This window comes from Paracoccidioides lutzii (assembly GCF_000150705.2).
Source record: "Paracoccidioides lutzii Pb01 unplaced genomic scaffold supercont2.11, whole genome shotgun sequence".
NCBI lineage: Eukaryota > Fungi > Ascomycota > Eurotiomycetes > Onygenales > Ajellomycetaceae > Paracoccidioides > Paracoccidioides lutzii.
Genome location: NW_015440957.1, coordinates 496948 through 511667, shown reverse-complemented (window position 1 = coordinate 511667; position 14720 = coordinate 496948). Strand labels below are relative to the sequence as shown.

The 14720-nt window shown below is 42.5% G+C and overlaps 5 protein-coding genes across 5 annotated transcripts; 3 read left to right on the top strand and 2 right to left on the bottom strand.

The window, feature by feature from the left end:
• Window positions 1–206: 206 nt before the first annotated feature.
• Window positions 207–1289, top strand: PAAG_04498 (hypothetical protein; the record flags this gene model as incomplete). The annotated part of the gene is made up of 1 exon (XM_002793542.1): window positions 207–1289. The coding sequence occupies one exon, from the start codon at window positions 207–209 to the stop codon at window positions 1287–1289; it is 1083 nt and encodes a 360-aa protein (XP_002793588.1).
• Window positions 1290–3152: 1863 nt separating this feature from the next.
• On the top strand, window positions 3153–5670 carry PAAG_04497 (hypothetical protein; the record flags this gene model as incomplete). Its single annotated transcript, XM_015845287.1, has 7 exons — window positions 3153–3261; window positions 3457–3560; window positions 3612–3729; window positions 3820–4778; window positions 4845–4936; window positions 5003–5289; window positions 5345–5670. 7 exons carry the CDS (start codon window positions 3153–3155, stop codon window positions 5668–5670), a joined length of 1995 nt encoding a protein of 664 aa, XP_015699513.1.
• A 1787-nt stretch (window positions 5671–7457) lies between these two features.
• Window positions 7458–8059, top strand: PAAG_04496 (nascent polypeptide-associated complex subunit beta; the record flags this gene model as incomplete). The annotated part of the gene is made up of 2 exons (XM_002793540.2): window positions 7458–7710; window positions 7806–8059. 2 exons carry the CDS (start codon window positions 7458–7460, stop codon window positions 8057–8059), a joined length of 507 nt encoding a protein of 168 aa, XP_002793586.2.
• Window positions 8060–9674: 1615 nt separating this feature from the next.
• Window positions 9675–10856, bottom strand: PAAG_04495 (hypothetical protein; the record flags this gene model as incomplete). Its single annotated transcript, XM_002793539.2, has 1 exon — window positions 9675–10856. One exon carries the CDS (start codon window positions 10854–10856, stop codon window positions 9675–9677), a length of 1182 nt encoding a protein of 393 aa, XP_002793585.2.
• A 1127-nt stretch (window positions 10857–11983) lies between these two features.
• PAAG_04494 (retinol dehydrogenase) lies at window positions 11984–13267 on the bottom strand (the record flags this gene model as incomplete). The annotated part of the gene is made up of 2 exons (XM_002793538.2): window positions 11984–12864; window positions 12958–13267. The coding sequence occupies 2 exons, from the start codon at window positions 13265–13267 to the stop codon at window positions 11984–11986; spliced, it is 1191 nt and encodes a 396-aa protein (XP_002793584.2).
• Window positions 13268–14720: the final 1453 nt, after the last annotated feature.

The following is a 14720-nucleotide window of genomic DNA, read 5'->3' as shown; positions in this document are numbered from 1 at the left end:
CAGAGACAGATATAGGAACTTGTAATAACCGCACAAATCGAAAGATATAGATAGTAGAATGAGCAAGTGAAAATCGGAACTTAACATAATCATATCAGACTCTTTCCACCGGGAGAGCCAAACGAGAGCAGCTTTCACTAACTCTTAAAACAACCGCAACGGAAAACGTGTCTTGCACCTGTGATAAAATTGGCCTCAATATCAAAATGGTGGAGCTGGCCGCTTTACCAACCGAAGTTATCCTCTATGTAGCGGAGCAGCTGCAGTCACAGAAAGCTATCAATTGGTTTTCTCAGACAAATCGACGCTTCCATTGTATTCTGGATCCTTATCTCTATCAATTCAATGCTAAACACCGTCGCGCTTCGGCCTTGCGTTGGGCAGCACGTCATTCAAATATCGAAGTTGCCAGAAAGTCACTGGATGGAGGTGCCAACATCCATATCAGAGCAAAGATATGCCCTCACTTAAATGTATTCCAAGAAGCTGTGTGTGCTCGGAATAGAATCAAGAAATGGCTTGCGAGGCCCTGCCACCCTAATGAATCTAGGCGGCAATATTCTCTGCGCGTGCATGACATGCCTTGCCCAAAAAGTGACGCAATGCTTTTGTTCTTACTCGAAAGGGGGGCGTATATCGATAGTATGTTCAAGAGTGGAGAGACACCCTTGTTCGCTGCAGTCAACCAACCAGATACGCAACTTGTCAAACTTTTGATAGAGAATGGAGCTAACGTCAATTTTTCCAACGATGTGGGTAATACAATTTTACACGAGGCAGTAACGGGGTGTAACCCTTGGGTTGTCCGTTTTCTGCTTGAAAATGGTGCCAGCGTTCACTCCAGGAACGTCTTCGGATGCACCCCGTTGCATCTCGCATCCAGAGGAAGACTTCTGGTCCAACTATGGGCAAATATCGAACGCAGTAACTGTTTGCCCGGCACGAGTCCACGGTTCTGCGCGACACAATGCCGGCGGAAACTGCTAGAATGTGACGCAGACGCCGGAGCCAAAGATCCGTATGACTCCGACGTTCGATGTGAAGTAGTTCAAATTTTGATCGAAAGTGGTTCAGATCTCGAAGCCAGAACGGTTGATGGGGTTACCCCAGTGCTATTTGGAGCTTTGTATGGTGCCGAACTGAAAGTACTCAGGGTGCTGGTTGAGAATGGTGCAAGAACTGATATCGAGAAGCCGGATGGAACCTCGCTATTCAGTTTAGCGGAGTCTCGCCATGAGTTAACCGAAATTCTGGTCGCCAATTCACCGCAGCCTGCGGAACACGATTGAAATGCTGAACTGGCATGCTGAGGTTGTTTTACGGCAATATAACAAAGGACTTGGGGCGAAAAATCACCGAGGAAGACTGGTTGAGGAAGACGTGGCAGAAAATCGAATTTTGTTTTTCAACAGTACGGAGTACACATTTGCCAGGCTCAATACTGAAGTTAGTTCAGGTTTTGTAGTAGAATTATTTTGTTCCAAGAATGATGTTTTGTCCAGAGAGGTGGCTGGCAAAGGTTCTAAGTTTGTGGAGAGAGGAACTCGGGTTCTAATTAACCAGTAACTAGTTAACTAACTAGTTAACCTAGTTAGCCAACTAGCGAATAACTAAGCGATTTTACTTAGATGAGATACCTTTCGATTCCAATATCGCGTTACGCCTCGAAAGGTATTCCCACACTCAAGAGAATGATAGATATCCATGAAGAAATATATTCCCCCAACTATATTCCAACCAATGGTCTCCATGTTTGTCTCTTAAACGCAAGTTGAAACAGAGTTATTTAAACTGCAGCCAATCACAAATAGGATAAAAAATTTATTTCAAGGGCACTTACTTACCATTCTTTCCTCCCTCCCTAGTCCGATAATGACATGGATGGCTTGATCTGTCAAAGCAAAATACCCTACGCGAGTTGGTCATTCAGTGCAGAGAGTGTCAAACCCGCTATTCAGTTTGAACCATTTCAAAGTTGCGGGGTAGGATATGACTTCCATCAATGAGGGAGGTTAAATTATTTGCATATGACAGCATTATCTTTTCTCATGGTACAGACGTTGCAAAGTCAAGGGCATGTGTGCGAAAGACTTCCCATCAGGCGGTTTGTCGTGCTTAAGCTTCGCAGTAACTCTGCGGACAAGGGAAACAGATCGAGCCGATTAAGGGTATGAGAAAAAGGGTTGACGGTTTCCGTTCGTAGCGGTTTGGGCGGTCTACAACGGATAGGTAAACATCGTATGAAGGCAGTGATAGTTCTTTTGCAATGCGTTTCCCGTAGTTGAGTGCAATGCATTATCGCACCTATCCAGCCGGGGCTTCTGCACCCTAGCTAACTGAGTCCTTGGAAGTTGAGTTCATGAACAGAACTCGAAATTCGGAGGGAAGCGCGTTGAAAAGCTGTTTTGGAGGATTTACAGCCACAACCTTTCCATGCAAGAACTCTCAAGGCGGAGGGCATTGCGGTTTTACTCGTAGACATGGGGTTGTAACAACAATAAAATGAACATTTTCTTAATTAATCATTCAGGTCTCTCTTGTTAGGAAGTTGAAATATATATATATATATTCGTCACTCTTTTTCATTGAAGGTTAGTTGCTCCGAACTTCCATGCTGGATTACATGGACTTTTTCAATTTCTTTGACTTCCAAGCCAATCCTGAGAGGCGCAGGTAGATCCTGTATCCTAGAGACGTTTCCTTAATCCTTGCATTCCCCACAAAATTGTAACAGCTCACTCTGAGCTTGCCTGCAGTACCGAAGTCAGGATTCTGGGCTCATGGAAGCTCTATGCGGGGGGCGCTAATAAGAAGAGCACAGTGCTGTCACACGGTGGTTGCTAGTGATTTTCCCTCGCACGAATTCCATCCGTGGGGGTTTTTGTGGCTGTTAGGCGCGGTCAGAAAATCTACTATAACATGTCAGTGATCATTTTCTCTCCTCATTTTATTTTGATGAAGTTCAGCTTGTTAAGGAGCTGAGGCGTTCTGGGCACGTGCCTTATCCTAGTGCTAGTTAGTTCTTCCCAACCGCTCAGAGCCCTAACTCGACTTCACTTCTTCTTTTCTCCAACCGGCATGAGATATATGTGCTTCCATGTATCTAGAGTACATATACATGCCTCCAACTGTGTTGAATACCGTGCCTGATAATGTCCGCAAATAGAGTCATGAAGCCGGCTTCTGAAAAACAATTCAGATGCACCGTTTGTGACCGCTTGTTTACTCGCGTTGACCACCTTAAACGTCATCAGCTCCGCCGTATGTGCCTAGTCCTTTTCCATTGCAACTTTGATGTTGCGACTCTAGGCGTTTTGTATGCTGAAATGTAACATAGATTCTGGACTTAGGCCCTATTCCTGTATATTCTGCACTGCTGCTTTCGCTCGTTGGTAAGGCTCCTCCCGGCTAACTTTCTCTGTCCGTAGTTTCTGATTTTTTTTTTTTCGTCTAAAGCGATAACTTGCGCGATCATTATCAAGATTGCCCCCAGCGAGGAGATCGACTCATACCGGAGACTAGCCAAAGAGGCAGGAAGCGTCACGCGTGTGAATCAGAAAGTTCCTTATTCTCCCGTTCAATATGCCTAGTTTAGTAATTTATGTTTACAGTGCACATCCATGAAGTTACGGTGCGATGGGAGTTCTCCTTGTGGTGCATGTGTGAAGAGAAATATTCCATGTACTCGTCACCGTTCAAAATCAGGCGATGATAGTGAAACTCGGACCGGTAAATCATCTCTTCTAACCATTGAAATACTAGCCGACATACTGTTTATGCGCTAATCCCCGTGAATAATTTTATACTGTCAACTTGCAGCCTCGACGAAATCCGATGATTTTGATCAGACTTATGAGAGAGGCTCAGTCAAGTTCCTGCTCAATGGAGGCACAGATAGCTTCACGAAAGGCTTTCACCTCCCTTCGCGCTCTGATAGGGCTCCGGTGCTCTCCTGGGCTGACAACAATCAAAATCATAACGTCGGCCACATGAACGAGACGGTTAATACCCAATCATCCTTAGGTATGCAAAATAGCGCACATAACCATCATCCAGTATCGGTATCGGGCATTGAAAGTCAGCCTGTTGACGTGGCATTTTACAATGACGGATTCCTTCAATTTTTCAATGGCGGATACAATATTGGTCCGCGCTTACAGCCTGATCCAACCCCAACAACATTTACCCATGCCCAAACTCCTGCAAATTCCATTCAAGCGCTTCCCCTAGCCCCGTCGACAGAACAATATTTTGAACACGAGAGCCCCTATTCGACGAACTTGATAAATTCAATTTTGTCAAAATGGTGGACCCTTGAAATGGACGAGGTTACACCAATCGATATTTCTCAGGAGTTGCGATATCTCTTAACTACACAAAGAATCCACAAATTTGTTTCCCTCTACTTTCGGAACTGGCACAAAAACTGTCCAATGATGCACCAGCCGTCGTTCGATTCGGAGACAGCAAATCCGTATTTGCTTGCTGCTGTTGTCCTTATGGGAGCAATATATTCTGATAACGCGAACGAAAGGATCACTGCGAAAAAGCTGCTAGATCTAGTCGAGGCGTTTATATTTTCCACGGAAGTATTTTCTCAAGATTTCGAAATTGCTCAATCATACAAAGCGCCTCATGCCCAAGTGGATATAAAAACAGACTGGAGGACCTTTCAAAATTTCCAAGCGGGATATCTGATTTTTTTGGTTCAGTATTGGGGAGGAAGTAGAACTGCAAGGAATCGAATGGTGCAGATTCGGTTGGGGGAGGTGGTCAAGGTTGGTTCAGCATGATATCCTTTTGATTCTCTAATAGGTGTAATAAATTAGCTGACTTGCGGAAAGATTGCACGCCAAATGCTTCTGACAAAATGCCGACATGACCTGGAGGACCAAATGAGCGAATATCTTTGGCTTCAAAAAGAATGCCGGATAAGGTTGGTGTTTTTGATCCCTGTTAGTCCCAACGGTGTCGTCGGATATGTGTAGTTAACGTCGCCTAGAACCATGATCGTCATATCAATGATCGACTCTGCAATGCCGTTTTATCAAAATTATCCTTCGAGGTTGACGAACATCGAACTTCAATGTGACTTGCCCTGTCAAGAAACCTATTTTGCGGCACGGAATCCGTTTCTGGAGCCTGATTTTCGTCTTAGCCGGGGGATGACGGTATACCAGGCCTTCCAAAGCCTTTTTGTGGAGCAAGGATCTGTCCGTCCGCTATTCGTTCACCGCGGGACAAACATTCTGCATTTGGGAATAATGGATATGTTCCTTCTCATTCATCGTAGGTTATACAAACAGAACCACCATTTCATGAAAGAAGAGGCTGACGTGTCTAGAAATTTACTCTTATATCCATATGCACATGAACCTTTTGATGCCACTATTAGGAAAACGGAACTCAAATCAACCTGAATGCGGAACTGTCACTCGGATCAAGCTTGCTCTTGAACACTGGCGATCGCTATGGATCTCTCTTCGTGCCGAGCTACCCAATTGTGAATGGGAGAGGGTGGGTTTCTTCAAAGGAGCCTACAATTTCTGGCTCGTATCGCAGTTGCTTATTAGTAAGGATGCTGCGGTGGATATCCTCATGAGAATGGACGTCAACTGCGAAGATAAACTGAGCCAGCTGAAGGCCCTTCTACCTGATGACAACGATTAATATCTATCAGATATGAGCCATCTTCAACACCAGCAGCAAGTCACGGTACGAATCCTTCAAGGTATAGATAAGGCGCGAGATACTTTTTGTTATTTGGAGGCTACTTGACTGTCTCTGCAGAATATTATGCCACAAGCTACCAATAATATATGCGGACAGGAGATATAGTGCTTAACTTACGGAGCGGATGTTGTAATGGCAGCTCTTCGCCATTTCCTTTCCTGCAACGGTCGCTTCCTTCACTTCCCATTCTAATTTCGTTTTCCATTATTGGGAGTGGATTTTGAGTTCTATACTTTACTCCAATTTTCATTGTTCATTTGTCTTTTTTTGGATTTGTTTTTGATAAACTTGTCTTCCTCATTTCTGTGTTTATTATTTCTGTTTTCGCCCCAATTTCTTTTGAACTTAGATACCCAAATGAACTAGTCGCTTTTTGCAGTCCTCTTTTGTCGATCATTTATAACTACCCTTTTTGTCTTATTTCGTTTGCAAATCAGCCCTAAATATGCCAACCGCACATATTCTAACTTGCACTTCTGTCATTACATTTACCTTATCTGATATATAAAGCGTAGCCTCTTTGGCACATTTCCTCTTCACCCGTTCTCCTATCTTCCTTTGGAGTTTCTCTTTCTGTCTCTATATCTGTTATTTCCTGCCATTCAATCCTACTTGGAAAATCAACCAAGTTTTTGCAATTTTTAAATGTACTTCTATGGGTTTGGCTATTCAGGTATTGTCAGGATGTTCAGTTTTAAATTTCTGGTCTTTATCACACTACCAACTCAATCAAGTACTGATTCAATTGCCACTCTTGAAATAAATTGAGAGCGGACATTTACGAGTTGTCCTCGTGTAACAACAAATTGGCTATTAATAAAGTACCCAGCCTATTGGGTCACGTTAGTGACCATTTTGCCAATGAGTCAATAACATCAATCCGACTAATGCACCTATAATATGTGCACAGTGGATTTTTGTTGGTGAAAGGTGTCAGAGCATTTCAACTTTATTGTGAATACACTGCGTGGTCCCTCCGCCATCAAATGTTGAAGGTTAAAATAAACTACTCTGGGTTCGGGATGATATTTATTCCGATGATCAACTTTCACTAATTGCATGAGGGCTAGCGCAAAACTACAGCCGGATAATTATAACCCCGACACCACGCTGACTAATCCTCACCGTGATGCCAGGAGAGACCGCAACGACAAGCAAAAAAACCCTTGACGGCACGAATCAACCAGCAGCCATTCAGCTAAAACACTCAAAGCCCTCTGCTCAACCCTATCCGTTTGGTACGTGAACCTTGCTGTCCCCATCAGATCATTGAGAAAACGACCCTGTTGCGGCCTGCATGCTGCCCTTCACCTTTCCCCACAAATACCCCGTCGTGCATTTTAACCGATCGTTGTGTGGAACCCTAATTAATTGCGCCGAATTGTTGCGCCTTGCAATTTTCTGACAAAGACGGTTTGAATAGATTTCTCCTCCGTGCCCTCCGTGCCTTCCTGCCTCCTTCATTTGCGCTGGTGTCTTATATTTTCTTGCAGTCAATTACCCATCATGGATCAAGCAAAGTTGGCTAGACTCCAGCAGAGTGTGCGAATTGGTATGTGTTAGACACGCTGAACTCTTTTGCATTAGCTATTCCCAGGGTAAAGATATGGGCTGACCATCTCTAACTAAATGGTTTGATTTTTGCAGGGTACGTATTCTGAATTATATGCCATTTGATTGTTTCGTTGCTTTCCGATGATTGGAGGAGGGATGATTTGGTTGCTATGACTCTTATCATAAAGAGGGGGAACATATTTCTGGTGTTGGTGGCGGCAGCTAACGATCTTTTGTCCGTTGTGTTTAGAGGCAAGGGTACCCCGCGACGCAAGACGAAGAAGGTCCACAAGTCATCCGGAACCGATGACAAGAAGCTCCAAACGTCGCTGAAGAAACTGAATGTGCAGCCCATCCAGGCCATTGAGGAGGTCAACATGTTTAAGGAGGATGGAAATGTCATCCACTTTGCTGCCCCAAAAGGTGTGTTGTTGCAGTCCCCCATTACTGAGCTTGTTATAATATTCGAATTCTTACAACTAACGTATTCCCGCCCTTCTTCCAATCTTGCAATACAGTCCACGCCTCCGTCCCAAGCAACACCTTCGCTATCTATGGTAATGGTGAGGATAAAGAGCTCACAGAGCTCGTACCTGGAATCCTTAACCAACTGGGACCTGACTCTTTGGCGTCCCTCCGCAAGCTGGCGGAGAGCTACCAGAGCATGCAGAAGAGAGAAGGCGGCGAAGATGGCAAGAATGCCGATGAGGAAGATGACGATGATATCCCAGATCTAGTTGAAGGAGAGAATTTCGAGAGCAGAGTTGAATGATCGAGGGGAACTAATCCAAAATCATCTAAACTATCTCCGCCTAGAAAAATTCGTTCTACTATCATCTCACTTACCTTGCGTGATTTTATTCCTTTTCCAATGTCTATGTTCATCAGCAGCAGCAAGCAGAGAGGAAAAGAAGAATCAGAAGAGCACTTTTAACATGCTGAATATAAAACAAAGGAAGAAATATTGCAGAATATGTAAAATCCGCGGGGTGATTCTGAAGGCTTTTCCCGTGTCTATGTTTGATTACCAATTTGCTCTTTTCGTCATGGCATGCTTTGTTGTGCTAGTTTCCACCGGCAAACTATCTGTGTTATCAGGTTAACGTACATTCATATCATTTGGTACATGCAACGTGCAATGCACACGCAGTATGAGGAGTGAATGCTAGTCCGTTTCATATCTCAAGCATATCTATCGATTCGATCGACATTTACTTTTAGTAGCTTGCATTATACTAAAGTAGTTTCCTTGATTTTCGCGCTTTCAGACCGAGAGGATGCGCGGGGCTGGGCTGCTGGCTGAGAGCAGAGGAGGCAGACGAAAAACAAAGACAGAAATTAAGTTCAACATAGATTCTATTTCGAATAGTAGCTTCAGTCGATATAATAGAAGAAAGCAAATATGGACCGGTATGTATACGTAAATGCTGAGACGGTTCTGGCTAACGAGTCACAAGTCATTTTGATGATGCTGTCCTCTATTCTAATCACATCTCCTATTTACATCAGAAGCCCATAAACTAAACTCGTACATGGACAAAAAGGTTTCTAATGCTCAATTTTGGCCTGTCGATAAGGTGAGATACATGGTCTTAAAAGAGCAGATTGAACAACATCTTAAGAGAAAATGATGGTTCATCATATGGTATATAAAACAAATGACACGAAGGAAACGGGCATTAGACAGAAGAAAATCCGCTATTTTGTGGGCCTATCACACCCAGTCAACGAAGTAAGAAACGTGCTAAAATCCGGTTTTGAATGTAAAATTTAGAAATATGAAAAGAGAGGGAGAGAAAAGAAGGAAAAGGAAGGAAATGAAAAACTATGGGACATTGAACGCCTCTTTTATGATCCAACAAAACAAAGACAAATGATTTGAAAATCACAAATAGAAATGCAGAATTCCTGATTCCACGGGCGGCAAAGTCAATAAAAAAAGATAACATAAAAAGTAAGAGAACAGCCCATCATGTCAAGATTAGGAAAGAAAGGTGGACATGATGGAAAAGTCATCGTTTTATTAGGTGAGTGGTATCTCATATTGTAAATATACGCAATTAAAATTGTCACACGGTGCAAATGTTCCATTCTCGGGTGTTAACAGGGTCTCGGAGTGTTGGAAGGTATATAGGGGCGTGGCTGAGCCGTGCAAATGATAAGAAGGAATTCACAATACTTGTTTAGAACGGTTAAGGAAAAGGCAGTCACTCGATGACCACTCACGTAATTTCGGAAAATCGTAAGTCTAGACATAATAGCTGACCAGATTAGAGGATGTGAGGACTAACTTGACGATGGTCTTATCGGCGGACATCCCATGGCAATGCACTGGCAATAATCGACCTTATTGGGTGAAATGTCAAGACGGGAATCGCGATTTTGCCTTAAGATTCTTCCTTCAAGCCACACAAGTCGGTTCCAAGAAGCTTATCGACCATATACCAGAAGCGCCAATAGGCTCCTGACTTGTCGTGATCGAACGATCCATCTTCGCGAAGCACAGGCCCATCACCAACAATGTCACCCGTAAACCAACTTAATATGGGAATAGATCGAAGTACACGTTCAACCACAGTGGGTTGAGGAGGGAGGGCTTCGGAAATTGGTCGCAAAACAGCACGACGAACAGTAGGAATATGGGTCATGAATTCGGACTCTGGCTTTGGCTCAGATCCAGGTTTGGATTGAGTTTGAGTTTGCCGTTGACGTAGAGTGTTGCTTGCCGCTGGCTCAATGGCTGTGGCAGAGCTGGCCGTAGTCGATGATCTCTGAGAAGTAACGGAGTCATCTACAGTTCCATTGTTCGGGATTGTAGGGGAAGAACAGGATCGAGGAAGGTTGGTTCGGTCGACATCAGCGGATTGAAAAAATATATTGGATTGAGACGAATTCAAGGTATGTGATTTTAGCTGCGGCCCAACAAGTTCGGCGGAGTCTTTAGGAATTGGAGCATCATGCTGTGGCCCATGCCCATGATATGGTTCACAAAAGATCATGAACCCATCGATTTCTTGTGGGGAGAAGAAGCAGGCACGGTCAGCAGCGGCGGCGGTGTCAAAAGTGACTTTTATCCAATGGAATCCTCCAGCATATCTCTTTGCTTTCTTGTTGGCATCAGACGACAGATTCGGATGAATAACAACATCACCACCGCTTAGCAGTTGGGGGTACTTTGGTGCCAATTCAGGGTCGGTTCTTGGGTAGTCCTCGCATATCAAGCCTTGAGATATCCGTTCAAATTTGTCAATGACTTTCCACTCGCTTTCTTTGTTCTTGTACCCATAAAGAATACATTCAGTTGCGACCTTCTCAATAGATTTTCGGGGTGAATCTGTAGAGTTGGAAGTTGAGGCTGGTAGATGTTTCGATTGGTTTTGCTCCTGTTCCTGTTGCTGTGCGAACAGCTTGCCGAACTCCGCTACATTCGGGTTTTCCTTTCTGGCGGGAGTTCCCGTTCTAGTTCCAGATCGAGTTGAATTATAACGGGCATTGCGTCTTTTTCCAAAAGGCCCACTCTCTTCAGGGGGACGCCGTGGATTCCTTGCCTCACTGGCAAGAGAAGGCATGTTAGCTTTGGTGTTCAGTTTGGGGTGAAAGGTTGTGGAAATTTGAGAAATAAACAAAGACGATGACGAAAACGTTAAGATAGCCATCCGTGTAGCTCAAGTAAACTCGAGAAAACATAGCATCGGGAGTGACACGAGCGTGCAGAGCAGGCAGGAAACAACATACTCTTTGTAAACATATCCCCACGGGAGGACATTCCCTTTGTCGTCTCTGGCACGTTCTTCGAGCGGGACTGCGTGATACTCCATGGCAACGGGGCCACTAACATAGAGGAAAGGATAAAGAGACGTAAGAGTGACGGAGATCAACGAGCTGTGTAGTCGAGTAGAATGAAGGCGATGTTGACCGTTTCCAAAGCATCAACTCATCTAGTTGATTTCAGTTGTTGATTCGAGATGGGAGTTAATGTTTATATCACGTGTGAGTTTATTTCAATCACGTGAGCACAACTGCCAAGAAATTCTTATCTCAAAGATCAAACGACGATTTAGTTCTCCTATCGACGACATTCACATTATCATCAATGTAGAGCATTGCAGAATCAACCTGTAGATTGGATCGAAAATCTATTTTGCAATCCATTTCAGGACATTGTCTAATGTATCAGATCAATCTTCTGCACCCTCTCGGGTAGATTTTCAATATCAATCATCCCTCATCAATGTTACGTCGCGACATAATCCTGTGCTAAATAGGTAGCTGTAGACCATCACTTTACACTGCAGAGCCGGATGTGGAAGCTAATGGAATTCTATTATAGTAAAATCATTATGGGATTTTCCACTGGCAATTTTACCGTTGCGTACACAGATTCTAATTCTCATTTGATATAACTATCAATCCTTATGCAATGTGAGTGAGGAACAAATGAGACTCGGGGATGGTGGATTAGAAAAAGTAAATGATAAAAAAGCCAAGGACAAATAGTATAAGGGAGAAGGAAACAATACATATTCAAAAGCTATGAAACAGGAATTAGTAAAAGAAATATAATACAGGCAAATCAAGCATCTAACGTTCTCCACGAGCATAATAATCATATACATGGTTTCTACAAGCAACGGAGGAAGTATAACCAAGTCGAAGATATAAAACACGGTGTACACATCATTGTATCGAACCCCCCTCAAACCCACCCTTTAACTTCCTCCTCCGCCCACTTCCACAACTCCTCCCCAAGCACTTTATCATCCGCAAACCAATTCCTGGCCTGAACCCCGACAGGCTCATAATACGCTCCGTTTTTCAACACCCCCTTCTCAACCCCAGCCGCCCATAAGTGATTAAGCGCCCCATCTTTCTCCCCTGTCAACAACGGACCCAATGCTGCCATCCCATACCTTACAATTGGATTGCGGGTTTTGGACGAAGAGTAGAGATTTGTATCGATCACACCCGGATGCACGGATACAGCTGTGATATCTGGATAGAGACGGGCTAGTTGGGCTGCGAGAACGACGTTGCCGGCCTTGGAAGTTCCGTAGCGTGTCCAAGTGTTTGCGGATAAGAGCTTTTGTGTGGACGTCATGGTTTCAAGGGGATTGGATGCTGGAGCCAGCTGCCAGGCTAGGGATGAGATGGAGATTACACGCACGTCTGCTGTTTGTTGTTGTGGGGAAAGGGGCATTTTCACAGTCTCGAGAATGGTGGGCAATAGGAGCTTTGTAAGGAGGAAGTGGCCGAGAAAGTTTGTGCCGAAATGGATCTCGTAGCCATCCTCTGTGGTGTACGGGGGTAACCCCATTACGCCAGCGTTGAGGATTAGAGTGTCGAGACGGTGGCTGTCGGATTTGAAGGTGGAGGCGGCAGCGCGGATGGATCGGAATGATGAGAGGTCCAGGGGGAGGAAGCGGATGTCTAGGGTTGAGGATTGTTCGATGTTGAAGGAGGATTTTATGTCTGCTATTGCGCTGAGAGCCTTGGCTTCGTTTCGAGATGCGAGGTAGATGCGAGATGGATTGTGTTTTGCCAGTTCGAGGATGGTTTCTCTCCCAAGACCAGAGTTTCCTGATGACACGGTTAACTTTGGTTAGAGCAGAGGGCGGCAGACATGGATCCAACGTTTATAATTAAGGGATCTATATAGAACATCACACTTACCCCCAGTGACGAGTATAACTTTCCCCCCTAAATCGCCAATATCTTTTTCGGGCGTAAACATTTCCTTACCCAGGATTTTTGACACATTCCGGCTTATCGTTGATGTGACATACGCCAGGTTCTCCTTCGGGTAGTGTAAAAGCCCAGTGACAAAACGAGTTAGGGCTAGAGCTTCCTGTAATGCAGTACTTGAAGTGTTTATTTCCGCACCAGCGGTTGCGGAAGTCGCTGAAGCTGACGGTCCAGTTGTAGCTTTTGGAGGCATGGCCTCCTCATTGTTGTCTTTAGTCCGCGACGCGGGAGTGGACATTGCGTTATTGGATTTTTGAAGATTGCACCTTAGTAAATATTGTCTCGTTTGACGCGATTCGAATTGCTATCTCCGTAGATAGGTATCCCTAATCTGATTGATAGCTCTATATTTCAAGCGCTTCGGTTCCGTATCTTTCTTTCTCTTCTAAAAAAATATATCACGAACGCAGAAGTGAAAGGGACAAATCGGCAGAATACTGCGGTTCCATTCCCCTTCCTATTCATATAATGACAGGGCAGTTGAAAATCGCCCGTGTAATGAGAAAAGACAAGTAAATTCAATACATGAAAAGTGAAGATTTTGTGGATGCTCCGAACGTGATGTGAAAGTGGAAAAGGAACGAGGTAGCTGTGGAGTTGCTCATAACGAGGTAAACAGTATAGGGCACTCCAGCAACTTCAATCTAGAGAAGGATGAAAATAGAAAGCCTCCAACAACATATCTTTAATTTGCTGCTTGTTATTGATATGTTTGATCATATCTAGCTGCTTTTTGTTGCAGTGATTCCAAGGTTTCGAGATTTCTTCAAGCTGATTAAAGTTAAGATAATCACTCATAGACTCGCCAACCCCCTCAATGGCATTAATCTTCTCATCAATAAATATTTCAACAAAATCCACTGCCATTGTCAATTCTATTTAGTAAAAAGTCCGAAATAGTCTTAAATTAAGGATTTACATTAAAACAGATTTTTAAGTATTATACTCAAATCTGTAAGAAATTTATTTATTATTATATTATTATTTTCTTATGTATGAGTTAATTATACAAAAAAAACCTAGCTAACTAACTAATTAGTTAATTAACTAGTGTTGAAAATATGTTTATAATTAAGGAAAGTATAGTTAACTATCTAAAACCTTAAAAGAGGACAAATAAAACACTAATTTTAGAATTTATAATATATAGTTATTGGCTGAAAAATGATGATAATTTATAAAATAAGCCAATTGCTAGCTTAGCTTATGATACTAAAAATATTAAGTAAATATCATCTGATATATATCAGATGATATGTTTGATTTTTAAATATTTTTTCTTTAAATTTAATATACTTTGTATAAGGTTTAAAGATATAACTTTTAATTTTTCATAATAAGCATTATTTAATAATCAGTCCTAATTATTTACTTTTAAAAAAAAGTTTTGATATTGATTGAGAAGTATTTTCAGTTTTATTTTTTAAAATTTAAGTTTTTTTAAAAAAAAATCAATATTATTTATACTAATTTTGAAAATATTAATACTCTTTGTTTATTACTTTTAATTTTTTTAAAAAAAAGAGATAATTATAGAAATTTATATAATTTTTATAATTTTTATTAGTAATATTCTAATAAATAATATCTTTTTTAAAACTATAAATCAGTAGTTTTGAATATTATAAAAATATTAAATTTATTTAGTCATGATAATAAAATTTAAAATTATATATAAATTAAAAACTATA